At 61.4% G+C, this 14,249-nt stretch overlaps 1 protein-coding gene across 12 annotated transcripts in view; it reads right to left on the bottom strand.

Moving 5' to 3' along the window:
- LRRC27 (leucine rich repeat containing 27) overlaps positions 1-4,412 on the bottom strand; it is a 41,489-nt gene extending 37,077 nt beyond the window's left edge. Inside the window, exons 1-4 of one of the 12 annotated variants that reach the window (XM_072740499.1) lie at positions 4,297-4,377; positions 2,793-3,052; positions 1,285-1,399; positions 9-139 (exon numbers count right to left, since the gene is read on the bottom strand). Coding sequence is in view for 6 of the 12 variants with exons in the window: in XM_072740492.1 (XP_072596593.1) it covers positions 9-139; positions 2,793-2,990 (329 nt within the window). In the remaining 6 variants the exon portion in view is untranslated. Of the gene's footprint in view, positions 1-8; positions 140-1,284; positions 1,400-2,792; positions 3,144-4,296 lie in introns of all 12 variants that reach the window. The other 11 variants (XM_072740498.1, XM_072740492.1, XM_072740493.1 and 8 more) reach the window with 11 other exon arrangements.
- Positions 4,413-14,249: the final 9,837 nt, after the last annotated feature.

The raw sequence follows: 14,249 nt of genomic DNA, 5'->3' as shown, positions 1-14,249 counted from the left end.
CAACTTACTTGTGAGACCCAATCCCAGAAGGAAGCGCTTTAATCCTATTATGGCGGAGGTCCAGCCAGGTGAGCTTTGGCAGTAGCTGGAAGAAATCTTTAGGAATCTCGCAGAGGGCATTTCTTTGAAGATGCAATTGCTTCCAGGGAAAAGGAAAGAGAACGTCCCGTCAACTAACTACACTTTAAAACACGATACGTCCTAAAGCGCTTCCAGAACCACAGGCTTTTGCCCTCATGCATAGCAAGTGAGAAGAGAACCCGCGACATCTTGGCCTTGGATAGCTGAAGCCGCAGACGAGGGGCAGAAAGGAAAGCTCGGGGGCTGGAGAGTGACCCCCGGCTGACGGCTCAGCCACCAGCTTTCTCTACAAACACGCTTTAACACCAAGCCGACTCCCCACGTGTGAAATCCCTGTCCCCCTTCCCGGGCCCCGCCGTTCCCGCCCCTTCCCTAGTGCCGGCCCAGCAGTCCGAGGTAACTGGCCAGGGGACAGGCGGCACGAGCCAAGTCTGGTCCCAGGGACTCATCCCAAGCAAAGAGGGAAACTGAGACACACGCACTACGCTTTGGCCTCTGCCCCACCCCTGCTGCTCCACGCGCCAAGCCGCAGGGGGAGGGGAGGGCCACCCTAGCGGCGTAAAAGGTGCGTGTAAGTCCACAGTCACGGTGCAGCACCATCGTGGGTCATTTCTTTCAAGTAGGCTCCATGCCCAGGCAGAGTCCAAGCTGAGGCCTAAGCCTGCAACTGAGATCACGAGGTGGACGCTCACCCGACTAAGTCACACGGGTGCCCCAGTGATGGGTAATTTTTAAAATCTCTCTTAATGCTGCTGTTACATGTTGCATTTGCTTGACTTGTAGGTTGCGTGAGCACGGATCCAACACCACCACTACTGAGGCAGCACAGATGTTAAGAGCACTGGCCGGGGAGCCCGACTTTCTGGGCTCAAACCTACTAGATTTGGGAACCTCATTGGCTGTGTGACTTTGAGCAGGTGCCCAAACCTCTGTGCGCGCCAATGTCCACACCTGTCACCTGGGCCATGGGGCCCACCCGCCCGGTGCACTAAGTGAGCAGCGCCAGGTAGCAGCAGCCAGCCGACTGGGGACCCGGCCGCCCCCACTCCCAGCTCTGCCTCCGATGCCAGCCTCTGAGTCCCTTCACGGGTTGCAGCGGGGGCTTTACAAGCACATGGAAAATGAAGTGGCCGGTCACCCCGCGGGCAGGGGGCAGTCTCAGGGACACGGTCTGGTAGTTACGCGGGCACAGTGCATGTGCACCTCGGGGTGAGCCCGCTCTGGCTCCAGGCTTCCCGGGCCTGCTCCCCCTCGGGCCAAGCCGTGGTAGCGCTCAGCTCTGAAACCCCAGATCCTCCTCGACGCCAGAAGACGGAATCTAGAAAGGCAGGGGACACGGCACTGCTCTCTGCAAGGGCTCTTCCAGGACACAGCCAGGCGGCCCCTCCTCTTGGGTCTGGCGGGACAACAGCGTTCCTGTGCCCCACGACAGCACGTCTCTGGAAGTGCGGCTGGGGGCTCCGGAGACTGCTGCCCGCCTGCACATGCCCGTCACCCCTGGAAGGCACAGCGCTGAGCGGCCACCTGGCGCCGGGACCGGCCGCCGTGGTAAGAACACTGGCTGTCACTCTGTCCTGAGAGGCGCGAACAGGTACGCTGCTTATTAAGCCTGAAGAACACTTGGAATTTCCTCCTCCTTCCTTGATGCCCAGAGGCCCCAGAAATCCCATGACACGTGGGAGTTCTGGATCACAGCTGGGAGCGTTTGCCTGGGCCGGGGCAGCCCTGACGACCCAGGGGTTCACTCGGAGACGTCGGCGCTCAGGGAAGGAGCGGGAGCAGCGCCGCCCTGACCGCAAACATGTGACCAGCGCAGCGGGCTCTAGCAAGTGCAGCGCCGCTTAACATCTGTGGCTGCAGCTTTGTGCCAGCGCCCAGATGTCCGCCAGCACCGTAACGGCGCAGTGTGGCCCGGTGTACGGGGCTGTGCACAGCGGACACTGTGCGTCACGCGGGTTAATTCTTGGAACAGCCCATAAAAGTAGTCTCGGTCTCATGTTCCAGGTGAAGACAATGAGGTTCAAGGGAATAGGCAGCAGGAGCCCTGCTGGTGAGCACTCTTCCCTGCTCACGTCAACATGGGGCAGACCTCATTCTAGAAATCCCAGGGGATGGGGATCCGTGGGTGGCTGTGCAGTTTAGCACCGCCTTCAGCCCAGAGCGTGATCCCGGGGTCCTGGGATCGAGTCCCACACCCGGCTCCCTGCACGGAGCCTGCTTCTCCCTCTGCCTGGGTCTCTGCCTCTCTTTCTCTCTCATGAATAAATAAAATCTTAAAAAAAAAAAAAAAAGAAAGAAATCCCGGGGGATGAGATGGTACTTGCAGGATGGCAAGGGTGCGGCGAGGCACTGGGCACACGGGAAAGGCAGCGTGTGACATGAGCAAGGCTGGGGTGAGACACAGTTTTTACCTGTTTCAATGCTGCATGGGGGCTTTTAGAGGGGATGTTTTAAATAGGAGATGACGCTGCTTTCGGCAGTGGTTTCTACCACGGGCTTTTTGGTGCTCAAGACTTTCCCGAGAATAGAGGAGAGACATCGTGGTCTGACTCCATAAGTATTTCCACTGGCTGGGCCCCATAGCGGGATTTCTCATTTTGTGGTGAGCGGCACTGGAGACCCCGACTCAACCCTCTTCTATCTCATTCTAGAACCTGTCTCCTAGGTCCGCTCGGCAGAGGCACAAATGCCCTAAGAAATGCCCCACTTACTTTAAGGTTGGGAATTTTAAAGATCTCTCCTAAATGGTGAAGACCACTCTGACTCAAGTCTAAAATCGACGAGGAAGAAAAGATGTCCCCCTTAACACCCTCGTGAGCCTCTTTGGAGGGGGACGCGGGCGCGCTCCGAACTTGGCCGGCGCCGCTGTCTGGATCCGCCGCCTCCGGGGGAGCCCGGCTTCCTCCCATGTGTCAGCCAGGACGAAGCAATGCTCCGGGGGCCTGTGCTGTCCTCCTTGGTCTGGAGTCACCTGGAGACAGGGAGGGGAGACACAGCCAGATGCCGCACACATCCTCCCAGGCGACACCAGCAGCTCCGTGGCGGGTGTGCAACCGTGTCACCTGCTTACAAAACCATCATTTTTAATAAACGGTATCATAAATTTGACAAATATCTAAGTTGGAAGGAAGGAAGCACGCTGGAAGCCAAGAAGGTTCTGACTGAATGTTATGCTCCTCACCCTGTACCACGGAGTCCAAGATTTAACTCCTGGGAAACACAATGGTGCAAAGTAAGCAAGGCTACCTTAGGGATCAAAACAGACCGCGTCAAAGGCTGCGAACCAACATATCCCTTCCGTGACCGGTGAGCAGACGGGCTGAGTTCGCACGGTTGATTCCCGCGGCGGTTGCAGCTCTCGGCACTAGGTGTTGGCCCCGAACCCCGCCGGCTCTGCCAAGTGGCTCAGAGCGCGGCACCGGGGCAGGGGAGCAGCGAGCTGGGCGCTGGGAAGCATCTGCCAAAGCGGAATCTTGGCTTTCACTTAACACCCTGAGAGCAGTTCAAGACCCGCCGCTCGCCCAGAGCGCTTCCGGGGGCCTGGGCCTGTGCAACTTCCAAACATGGATCCAGCAAGAGCCATGCAGCTGGGGTGCTCCTGACCTCACCGCGGCCCCAGCACAACCCACTCGGCCCAGGTGTGGGCGCGTGCACTTCCTTCCCCTTCTGGGGCTGAGGACCACCCACAGGTGCGACCCCCGACACCCCCGGGGCCCCTCTCTCTGGGTCCCTTCCTGTGAACCCTGTGAAGGGCAGGAGGGGTGGCAACCTCCCACACCCCTCCCCTCAGGGGGACAAATCTCAGAACCCAGAGTGGAACAACAGGACCTAAGCTAGCGGAGCTGGCCCCTCCCGGGTGGAGGCTGCGCCTTGTGGCCCCCCACGGCCTTCCTTCTGCTGCCCGCCCAACGGGGGGCCGCGCCCTCCAGGCCCCCCACCCCCGCCCACACCTGCGCCCCCCACCCTCCCGGCCCTGCACTCCTGCTCACTCCTGCACCCCTGCCGACACCTGTGCCCCCCACCCTCCCAGTCCCGCAGTCCCGCTCACTCCTGCACGCCGCCCCCTCCCAACCCTGCACCCCTGCTCACTCCTGTGCCCCCGCCCTCCCGGCCCCGCACCCCTGCTCACTCCTGCCCCTCCACCCCCGCCCTCCCGGCCCCGCACCCCCACTCACTCCTGTGCCCCCCGCGCCCCCGGCCCCGCACCCCGCTCACCCGCGGCGCCCCATTCCGCGAGCACGCGGGTGCACCTCGGACGCAGAGCTGTGCAGCCCAACAATGGCGGCTGCCAGGCCCACGCGGTCGCCATGGAGACGCGCCTACGGGGTCCCGGAGGCGTCAAGCCGCGCCGAGCGGGCGGAGAGTGAAGAGCGCGTGCGCGCGGAGTCCCAGCCCGGCCCGGGCCAGTCGGTGTCGCTCGCGGGGACACGTGTGTCTCGGTCCCGAGAGACGAGCGTGCGGGGAAGGCGCGCAGCTCGGAGGGACCCGATCGCTGGTCCCACGGACACCGCCCCGGGCAGCGTCGTCCCGGAGCCCGCCGGGCGGCCCCTGGGCTCCTCGGCCACAGGCTGCCAGTCCCCGGAGCACAGAGGGCAGCCGCGGGCCCGGGACCGCCGGGAAGGAGGGGAGCGGCCCTCGGGGAGCTGCTGCGGGGATGGGGGCTGCTGGGGCCCCGGGAGCTGCTGCGGGGATGGGGGCTGCTGGGGCCCGGGGAGCTGCTGCGGGGATGGGGGCTGCTGCAGCTGCGGGCGTGCAGGGCGGGGGGGCCCTGGGAGCTGCTGCGGGATGGGGGCTGCTGAGGCCCTGGGAGCTGCTGCGGGGATGGGGGCTGCTGGGGCCCTGGGAGCTGCTGCGGGGATGGGGGCTGCTGGGGCCCTGGGAGCTGCTGCGGGGATGGGGGCTGCTGCAGCTGCGGGTGTGCAGGACGGGGCCCTGGGAGCTGCTGCGGGATGGGGGCTGCTGGGGCCCTGGGAGCTGCTGCGGGGATGGGGGCTGCTGCAGCTGCGGGTGTGCAGGGCGGGGCCCTGGGAGCTGCTGCGGGATGGGTGCTGCTGGGGCCCTGAGAGCTGCGGGGATGGGGGCTGCTGCAGCTGCGGGTGTGCAGGGCGGGGCCCTGGGAGCTGCTGCGGGATGGGTGCTGCTGGGGCCCTGGGAGCTGCTGCGGGATGGGGGCTGCTGGGGCCCGGGGAGCTGCTGCGGGATGGGGGCTGCTGGGGCCCGGGGAGCTGCTGCGGGATGGGGGCTGCTGGGGCCCGGGGAGCTGCTGCGGGGATGGGGGCTGCTGCGGGGATGGGGGCTGCTGGGGCCCTGGGAGCTGCTGCGGGGATGGGGGCTGCTGGGGCCCCGGGAGCTGCTGCGGGGATGGGGGCTGCTGGGGCCCCGGGAGCTGCTGCGGGGATGGGGGCTGCTGGGGCCCCGGGAGCTGCTGCGGGGATGGGGGCTGCTGGGGCCCCGGGAGCTGCTGCGGGGATGGGGGCTGCTGGGGCCCCGGGAGCTGCTGCGGGGATGGGGGCTGCTGGGGCCCCGGGAGCTGCTGCGGGGATGGGGGCTGCTGGGGCCCTGGGGGCTGCTGCGGGGATGGGGGCTGCTGGGGCCCTGGGAGCTGCTGCGGGATGGGGGCTGCTGCAGCTGCGGGTGTGCAGGGCGGCGGCCCAGGGAGCTGCAGGGCAAGGGGGACCTGGAGGCAAGCTGGAGCCCGCAAGGAGGGACTATGGTGGGGGGGCTCCTGCAACAGGCTGGCCCCAGGCTGCCCTGCCCGGGGCTGGAGAGGCTAACAGGCCCGGAGGGAGGGACAAACGTGGAGCAGCTGTGCACCTGCCCCCTCACCCGTGAGTGAGCTGCAGCCATGCCAGGGTCTCCACCCTCACCTTCCAGGTGTGAAAACGGTGGCAGCTACTTCACTTGCCCCCCCACCTCCCCACACACCACATCTCACCCAACGTGCCTCTGTGGCCCAGTTAGGAAGCCCTGTAGGGAAGGGCGGTGGGGCGCAGGCAGGCAGCAGTCCAGTCCAGTGGGCATCACGGGTGGGCACTGTACCTGGAGGCAGGCTGGCCTGAGAAGTCACTGGGCGGGCTGCCAGGGGTACCCACTCCTTTACACACATCCTCAGATAAGGTCCACCTTGTGAAAGATCACTCGGGTTCTGCGATGGAGGTGGCACATTAGGTCACCGTGACCACCCCTTCCACGCACAAGGGAGTGAAGCATTCTCCGAAGGTGAACTTTTCCCCAATGAGCATCTTTCTATTTGGAGGAGGCAGTGGAAAGCTCAGCTGCGGCACAAAGCTCCCGACAGACCAAAGACTAAAGAAGTAGTTATTTTGCGACCACGCAGAGGGGAGGGTCTGGTAAGCACCCAGACTTGGGGTGGGCTCCCAAAGGCTGGACTCTGGGAAGAGCAAACTGGAAAAGCAGCAAACCTTGTGCGGCCCGAAGCTCCGCTTCGGATCCCAGCAGCCCCTGACTGCAAGGTGACCTGGGGGGCTGCGCCCGGCTCCCTGCTGGAAGCAGATGCCAATCCTCTGGGGGGGGGGGGGGGTGTTACCATCTTAGATCTCAAGTTCTCTGCGTGGTTTTAAAATGTGCCGTGTGCGTCACACACAAGGCAACGTGAACACATGATCGAGTCCCAGGAAAAATGAGAACAGAAACTGACCCGTGGGCGGTCCAGATATGACGGCAGCAAGCGCACACTTTAACATAATCAGGTTTGGGGCGCCTGGGGGGGCTCAGCAGTTGAGCGGCTGCCTTTGGCCCAGAGCGTGACCCCGGGGTGCCAGGATCGAGTCCCTCGTCCGGCTCCCTGCATGGAGCCTGCTTCTCCCTCTGCCTGTGCCCCTTCCTCTCTGGGTCTCTCATGGATAAATAAATAAAATCTTTAAAAAAAAATAAACAACAGAAATTTATTTAAAATAATCAGGCTTCACGTGCTCAAGGCAGTGGTGATACTGGAAATCATAGCGAGGAGTCAAACTGGAATTCTGGATCTGAAAAACACAACAAAAATTGCTTGGACTGGTTACCAGCAAATTACTTGGAGCTGAGGAGCGTGTTGGCGCAGGGGGAGGTCGGTCACAAGGCCGTCTCCGTCACACACGGGAGCGTAAAGTGGGCACGGGGGGCTCAGGGACCGAGCCTAAGGCTCTGGGTGGTCTCTGGCCAGCTCAACCCCTGGCCGCCCTTGTAAGGGCCGCTCCGCGGAGCAGGGGTGCTGGGACCTCTCCTGCCCTGAGCACTTGTCCGTGTGGTTACAGGTGAGAGCTGGCCAGCGAGCGGCTCCCGTGAGGTGTGGGGTAGAGGACGGCCGACCGCTTCCTGGAGGGCACACAGCGGGGGCGGGGGGCTCCAGAGCAGCTTCCAGGTGGCCCACGGCGGCGGGACAGGCGTAGTGTGGCGGCCACACACCTGCCTGTTGGAAAGAGGAGAAACCAAGGGACACAAGGGGTGACTCTTCTGCAAGGTCTTCATTTTGAGCTCACTCCTGGATGATGCTTAACCGGGAGAGAATTCGGTGCTGGCACGACTCCGGGAGCTGCCGGCGCTGGTGGGAAGTTTGCTGCCCGTCCAACTGCCATTTCTGTGAGGGAGATCTGACTTTGCTCTCTGTGTCCTTGACGTCCTCAGATTTCACTGCTCAGACGCCACGTGCGGGTTGCGTCTCATTTCCGCTGCATGTGCACTTCCTGCCGGGGATCCGCCTTCAACCCTGGGCGTTGCAGCCCTTCGGTCCTCACGTGCAGTGCGCTCTGCACCCCGACCTCCGTTCTCGTATTCTGGGTCTCCGTGAGGGAACAGAGGCCACCCTGGCTGTTCTCTCCGTGTCTCGGCGTTAACTGCCCTTCCTGGTTGTCCCCTGTGCTCTCCACTGGGCAATCTGGCTGCACTGGTGTCCACTTAGACTGGTGTCATCTCCTGAGTTGGGTTTTTTTTTTTTTAATGATTTCATTTCTCGTTTCTAATTTTCATTTCTCATTTCTAACTAGTTGTCCTAGTTCTTTTTCCTTTTTCCCATTTTTGTTTTATAATCCCTTCTAAGTTTTTGTGGCTATTTTCTCCTTATCCAACATGAGAACCCTAAGCATAGTTATTTTAAGGTTTGCTCTGTTATTTTAATTTTCAGGCTGCTGTATTGTTTTCCTTTCATCTGGGATGAATTCATCCACTGATTGAGGATCTTGTTATCTTTCTTCTCAGAGCAACATGCTTTGGAATTGAGGTTTGCAGACTCATCGTAAGTGGGGGGTTTGTCCCGTTTTCTCCCTCTGCTCCCTGCCCGGCCCCGTGTGTCTGGGCTAGCAGGCCCTCCGCTCAGCCTCCTGGGGTCCTGCCGCGGTGATGTGTGTTAGACCGGGTGCTCGGAGCTCCTGAGCAGCCACCCTTGAGAAGTAAAGTCGCAGTCACAGAGCCAGCAGTGCCCAGGTCCCTGCTCCTGGGGAGCCTCAGGAAACCGCTGCAGACGGTGATTGTCCTTCTCAATTTCCTGTCGTACTCAGGAGCAGGAGCCTTGCCCCGGCTGCGATTCCAGCTGGTGCTCGTGGCTTTGTTCCCCACTTCCTTTGGGCAGCTTTAGACACTTCGCTCCTCAGGGACAGCATTCCCGGCCACCTGCCCGTTTCTGGACCTGGAGCCCCGCGGGCCTGAAGTCTCCGTCCTGCACCCTGTTTCGTGTCTCCCTTCCACTTCCGGTCTGTGGAACTGTTGGAGTTTTTTTAACTTTTTTTTTAACATTTTCTTTTTACACTGGCCTGTTGCAGCCGTGGGTGGAGGGAACCGTGGAAGGGCCTGGGAGTGTGAACCGACAGCGGCTTCTTGCCCAGAGGCAGTAAATGTTTTTCACACAAAGGGCAGTACAGAGTTTGGCTCTATTTTATCATTTCCTGTTTAATTCCTTGGTACGAAACTGCTGTAAATTATGTTTGATAGATTTCTCCAAAACTGATATACTTCCTCATCAAAAGAAAAGCAAAAGAAATTTTGTGGAGAACTTGAAATGTACTCTATAGAAAGTTAAAAATAAGAATAAGCGTATCTAGGTAAGCTTCACAGATTTCACAATGGCTGGAAATTATTTTTTGGAAGATGTTTGATGTGGTCCTGAGCAGCGGGCCCCGTGTCTGCTCTGCCTGCTGTGCCATTGCTCTAGAATGCAACACTCGACATACATCCTTCTTCCTCAGAAAGAAGTAAGGCCGCAAAGAAAGGTGACCTTGGTTTTCCTGGGTGCTGCCGGCCTTCTGAGAGCGCTCGCAGCGCGGGCAGAGGGATTGCCTCAGGAAGGCGGGAGGACCACCGTGGAAATGCTGGTTCTCCGGCACCTCGGGAGGGACATGGGGTGACTCCTGGGTGAGAGCCCCTGGTGAGCCTGGGAGGTGAGCTCGCCCTTGAGACGTGGGTACAAGCTGTTTAGCTTCACAGATGGCCTGTGGGTGCCAGGAACCCCCACCCCACCCCATGAGTTCAAGCTCTCGGGGACCATCGGGGGGGAACACGGCAGGGAGAGAGGGCTGGCTCTGCATGGCCTCTTGGGCTCTGCATCGACCCACCCTTAAGGTTCACGCATCTGCAATGTCCTCAAAGATCCCAGTCACCCAAAACTCTCATGAGACCAGCAGGACTTTCTGCATCGTTGGAGATAAGGGTTCGAATTCCAATAAAGCAGCAACCCCTACCTCCAGCCCTGCCAGAGCGTCCCTGCCCCCCATCTACCCAAGTCCCTGCCCCCATCTACCCAGGTCCCTGCACCCCTATCTTCTCAGGTCCCTGCCCCCTTATCTTCCCAGGTCCCTGCCTCCCCATCTTCCCAGGTCCCTGCCCCCCATCTTCCCAGGTCCCTGCCCCCCATTTACCCAGGTCCCTGCCTCCCTGCCTCCCCATCTTCCCAGGTCCCTGTCCCCCATCTTCCCAGGTCCCTGCCCCCCCATCTTCCCAGGTCCCTGTCCCCCATCTTCCCAGGTCCCTGTCCCCCATCTTCCCAGGTCCCTGCCCCCCATCTTCTCAGGTCCCTGCCCCTCTCTTCCCAGGTCCCTGCCCCCCACCTTCCCAGGTCCCTGCCCCCCATCTTTACAGGTCCCTGTCCCCCATCTACCCAGGTCCCTGTCCCCCATCTACCCAGGTCCCTGTCCCCCATCTTCTCAGGTCCCTGCCCCTCTCTTCCCAGGTCCCTGCCCCCCCATCTTCCCAGGTCCCTGTCCCCCATCTTCCCAGGTCCCTGTCCCCCATCTTCCCAGGTCCCTGCCCCCCATCTTCTCAGGTCCCTGCCCCTCTCTTCCCAGGTCCCTGCCCCCCACCTTCCCAGGTCCCTGCCCCCCATCTTTACAGGTCCCTGTCCCCCATCTACCCAGGTCCCTGTCCCCCATCTACCCAGGTCCCTGTCCCCCTATCTTTCCAGGTCCCGGCCCTCCCTTCTCCCCTGTTCCTCTCTGGGGATGAAGCTGCTCCCTCCAGAGATGATAGCCTTTGAGTCACTCTCTTGTCCCCAGTGATGTCCCTCCCTCCCACGAGCCCTCAGTGCAACGAAAACGTGGGCCCTGTGGGACCTTGCTGCCCTGTTGCCCGGGGGCCCCTGGGGTGCCAGCACCAAGGCCAGGCCAGGAGCGGCATGTGGGAGCCTGTCACATTGGCGGGAATGAGCGAGTGGAGGTGTGTCTGCGTCTTTCCCGCTGGCACGTGGTTCTGCCTCCGGGGCACAGTGCGCTGTCCCACCCGGGGTCCAGTAGGCAGAGCCGGTGCCGCAGCGGCAGGGGACAGACGACACGGCCCCTCAGAGCTGCCGTGGAGACAGAGGCTCCGGCTGGCACCCGGTGTCCCTGGGGGCGTCTGCCTGGGACATCTGTCCTCACCCTGTCCTGCGGTTCCCGGCGCTGCCTGGCAGGGCGCGAGGCCCCTGAGGCTGCCCTGCACCCTTACTCCCTCGCAGCCCTGACGACGCCTCCCCCAGTGAGAAGGGCTCATCCCCATTCCAGCTCTGGGGGAGGGTCGTCTCCTTGTGTCCTGCACCCCTCGGCTCGTGGCCCCCCAGCAGTGGGGCCCTGGCCCTGCTCCTCCCAGCACCCTGGCCCTGCTCCTCCTGTGGGGACCGTGGTGATGCTGGCCCGCTGAGTATCTCAGGGTGGCCTTGCCCTCTCGGCAATCAGAAGGGGAGTGACCATCTATGGGGCGATCTTTCCGGAGCTGAGGGATGCGTTTGTTGCGCAGAGGGCTCCCCTGGGGACAGTGTGTGATGCTTGAGAGCCTTCAAGGAGCAGAGTCTACATGACTCGAGAGAGGGAAGCAGATGGACGGATAGATGCCAACCCACGTGGGCCCGAGACCCCGCGCGCCGTCCAGCCATCCAGCAAGGCTCCAGGGGGAGCCACCAAGATGATCCGGGGGGCAGGGGGAGTGTCCGAGGTGACGGCGAAGGGCCCCCGGGCTGGCGGGACAAGGACTGGAGAAGGACGTCGGTCATTTCCAGCGGGGCCGAGAGATGCCCGTGGCGCCCGCGTGGCCGCAGTGGCACCTGGAGGCTGCTGCGAGGGTGGGAGAGTTGCCACGAGGTTCAGGGAAAACTGAGCAACCGAAGAGGTCGTGACTTATTTCAGGAAGGACAAAATGTAGGGAAGGACACAGGCCGCACAGAGCTGCACCCCACGAGCTGCGCAGTTTTCTGTTATGTGTTGATGTGAGAGTTTATTCTACGGGCATTCTTAGAGGAAAATACGGGTGAATTTTATTTTGTTCTTAGGCTAAAAAGGATCTCTGAAATGAAATATAGAAGCACTAACCCCCCAAGCAGATGATGATAAATGCACTACGTTACAAGTGCTCTTGCTTATCGAAAAGACGCCGTAAGGAAAATTAAAAGCTGAGCCAAAAGAGAGAGAAGAAAGAAAAACAAAAAACAAACAAAAAAAAAGAGAAGATATTGGCAATTCTTATTTCCAGTAGATTAGTATGCAGAATACATAAAGAACTCCTATAATTCCATTTAAAAAATATAAACAATAGGTTTATTTAGATTAATAGGTAAAAGATAGGAAGCAGCAATGCAGAGTAAGGAAAAACGAACGGGTGACAAAGATGTAAAAAATGCTCCCTGCAGCCACCGAGCAGGGAAACCATTTTATCCTAAAGGAGGCAGCGTCCAGTTGGCAGAGGAGACGTCTGGAGCGCGTGCATTGGTGAGTCCCAGTCCTAGTGCTGTCGGGCGTGTGTCCACTGGGAGCACCTCCGCAAGCGTCTGCGCCCCAGGTGAGTCCACCTGCAGTGACCCCACCGCCTGCCCGGAGGCTTCAGGGAAACAAATGGAGGCACGCGGGGTCACACGGGCAGAGTTCCTCAAGGCAGCTCCCCGGCCCCCATTTCAGCGAAGCCTGGAAAGGACCCCAAGCCCAGGACAAGGGACAGCCATGAAATGAACAGCCGCGTCTTGCAACAGCAGGGATGAGTCGCAGGAGATCTCATGCGGTAGGAGACGTTCCTCATACGAGTGACACCAGATGACGCGGCGGGAGCGGGAATGAGATGCTAAGAAGGGGGAAAGTGAGGGATGGGTTGGCCCATGGTCCGGGCTGGGGGATGCAGGAGACGGGGGTGTCACGGGCATAGTGGCGGCTCCTCGAAATTCCCAGTGTCGCCCTGACCCCAGTGCCCTGAGGGTGACAGGATCTGGGATGGATCTTTGAAGAGGATGAAGGCCACACGAGACTGGACACCGTCCCCTGGGAGTGGAGGACCCGGTTCACACCCACTCTGGGCCACCTCCCCCCTTCTGGGCGCATCTAAGGGGAGCGTAATAAGGTGGGACCCGCGCCCACGGCGAGACTCTGAGACAGAAGCCGTTTCTCCACAGGGGCCTCTCTGGGGCCTGGAAGCAGCAAGTGCCCGCGCTGAGGGGCGTCCGCCAGTAACGGGGCCGCCGCTGGCCCCCGGCCCGGGTCTGACGTCCGCAGGCGCGGAGCCGCTCTGCTCCAGCTCGCAGGAGGCTGGGCCATGTCACCACGACCCTTGCCTGTGTTGCCGGCAGGTGCGCGGGGCCGGGGCCAGGTCTGACCGGGCTCGGCTGCGGGGCCTGGCGCCTTCCCGCCCTGCAGAGGCTGGCCCGCAACCCCGGCCTCGGAGACGACAGTGCGGCCTCTCCCGGTAGGTGACGATGGCAGGCATCCGGTTTGGGTGAGCCGCGGCCCCCGTGCCAGCTAGCGCTGGGCGCCCCAAGCGGGGCAGGCGGCTTCCCCCCGACCCCCCGGACGGCGCCTTCCCGGCGCCTGGGGAAGCCTGGTGTCCGCTGCAAAGCTGCCGTCGGCTCCGTAGCTTCGGCACCACATGCGGGGCCAGGGCGCTAACGAGCCCGCGTCCACGCAGACACACGACTTCTCAAAACCCCAAAGAGAAAGGAGTTTCATTGGAGCCCAAGTTGCTACGCGTCTTCACGAGGAGAGCGTGCTCGGGAGGGGCCGTCTGGGGCAGGGTTGTGCTGTTTGTACGCGGAGTCACAGAGCATCGCGACGAAGGTCGTTCCAGGAAGTGACAGACTTTGTCCTCTGCCTCTAGCGCATGCGGGGCTGTAGGACTTTATCGTATGGGAACCCGGGCGGGTTTCCCGCTTCCCTGTGGGTCCGGAATGCTCCTTTGGGGGCGTGTTTTTAACGCAGCAGATGTATGCGGTGCTGGGCCAGGAACAGCCGGGCTCTGAGGCTTGGCGAGGCCCTGTGACCTTGGCAAGTGTCAAGGACGGCTTCCCTGGGAGCCCAGGGGCAGGGCCCCGAGCACGAAGAGTGGAAATGGCCTCTGTTGCATCACCTGATTTGAAGAGAGGATCGAGGACAGTGCGGAAAAGTGGCCCTTGAGCCTGAAGAGTTCGGGGCCGTTTTGTACAGAACGGCATCAGCAGTTGAGGGAGGGGGAAGGATTCTCCCCGTGTGCTCTTCCCTGCGTGGCCCTCCCCACGTGAGCCTCCCCTTGTCGTCCTCCCTGTGTAGTCCTCCCCGAGTAGTCCTCATCCTCGAGAAGTCACTGGGGCACGTCCTGAGGTTTTGCTGCAGGTGGTCCTGGATACCCTGAGAGGACAGTGGGGGTGGGGGATGGCTTGTGTCCCAGCATCTGTGTGGGGACGCAGACTGGCCTGGGCCCCTGCAGCCCCACTGGGCGACGCCACCAGCTCCCGGCTCGGGGGGAAACGCGGGCCGGCG

This window comes from Vulpes vulpes, chromosome 15 (assembly GCF_048418805.1).
Source record: "Vulpes vulpes isolate BD-2025 chromosome 15, VulVul3, whole genome shotgun sequence".
NCBI lineage: Eukaryota > Metazoa > Chordata > Mammalia > Carnivora > Canidae > Vulpes > Vulpes vulpes.
The sequence above is the reverse complement of the archived record's forward strand: the minus strand, read 5'-3'. Positions and strand labels throughout refer to the sequence as shown.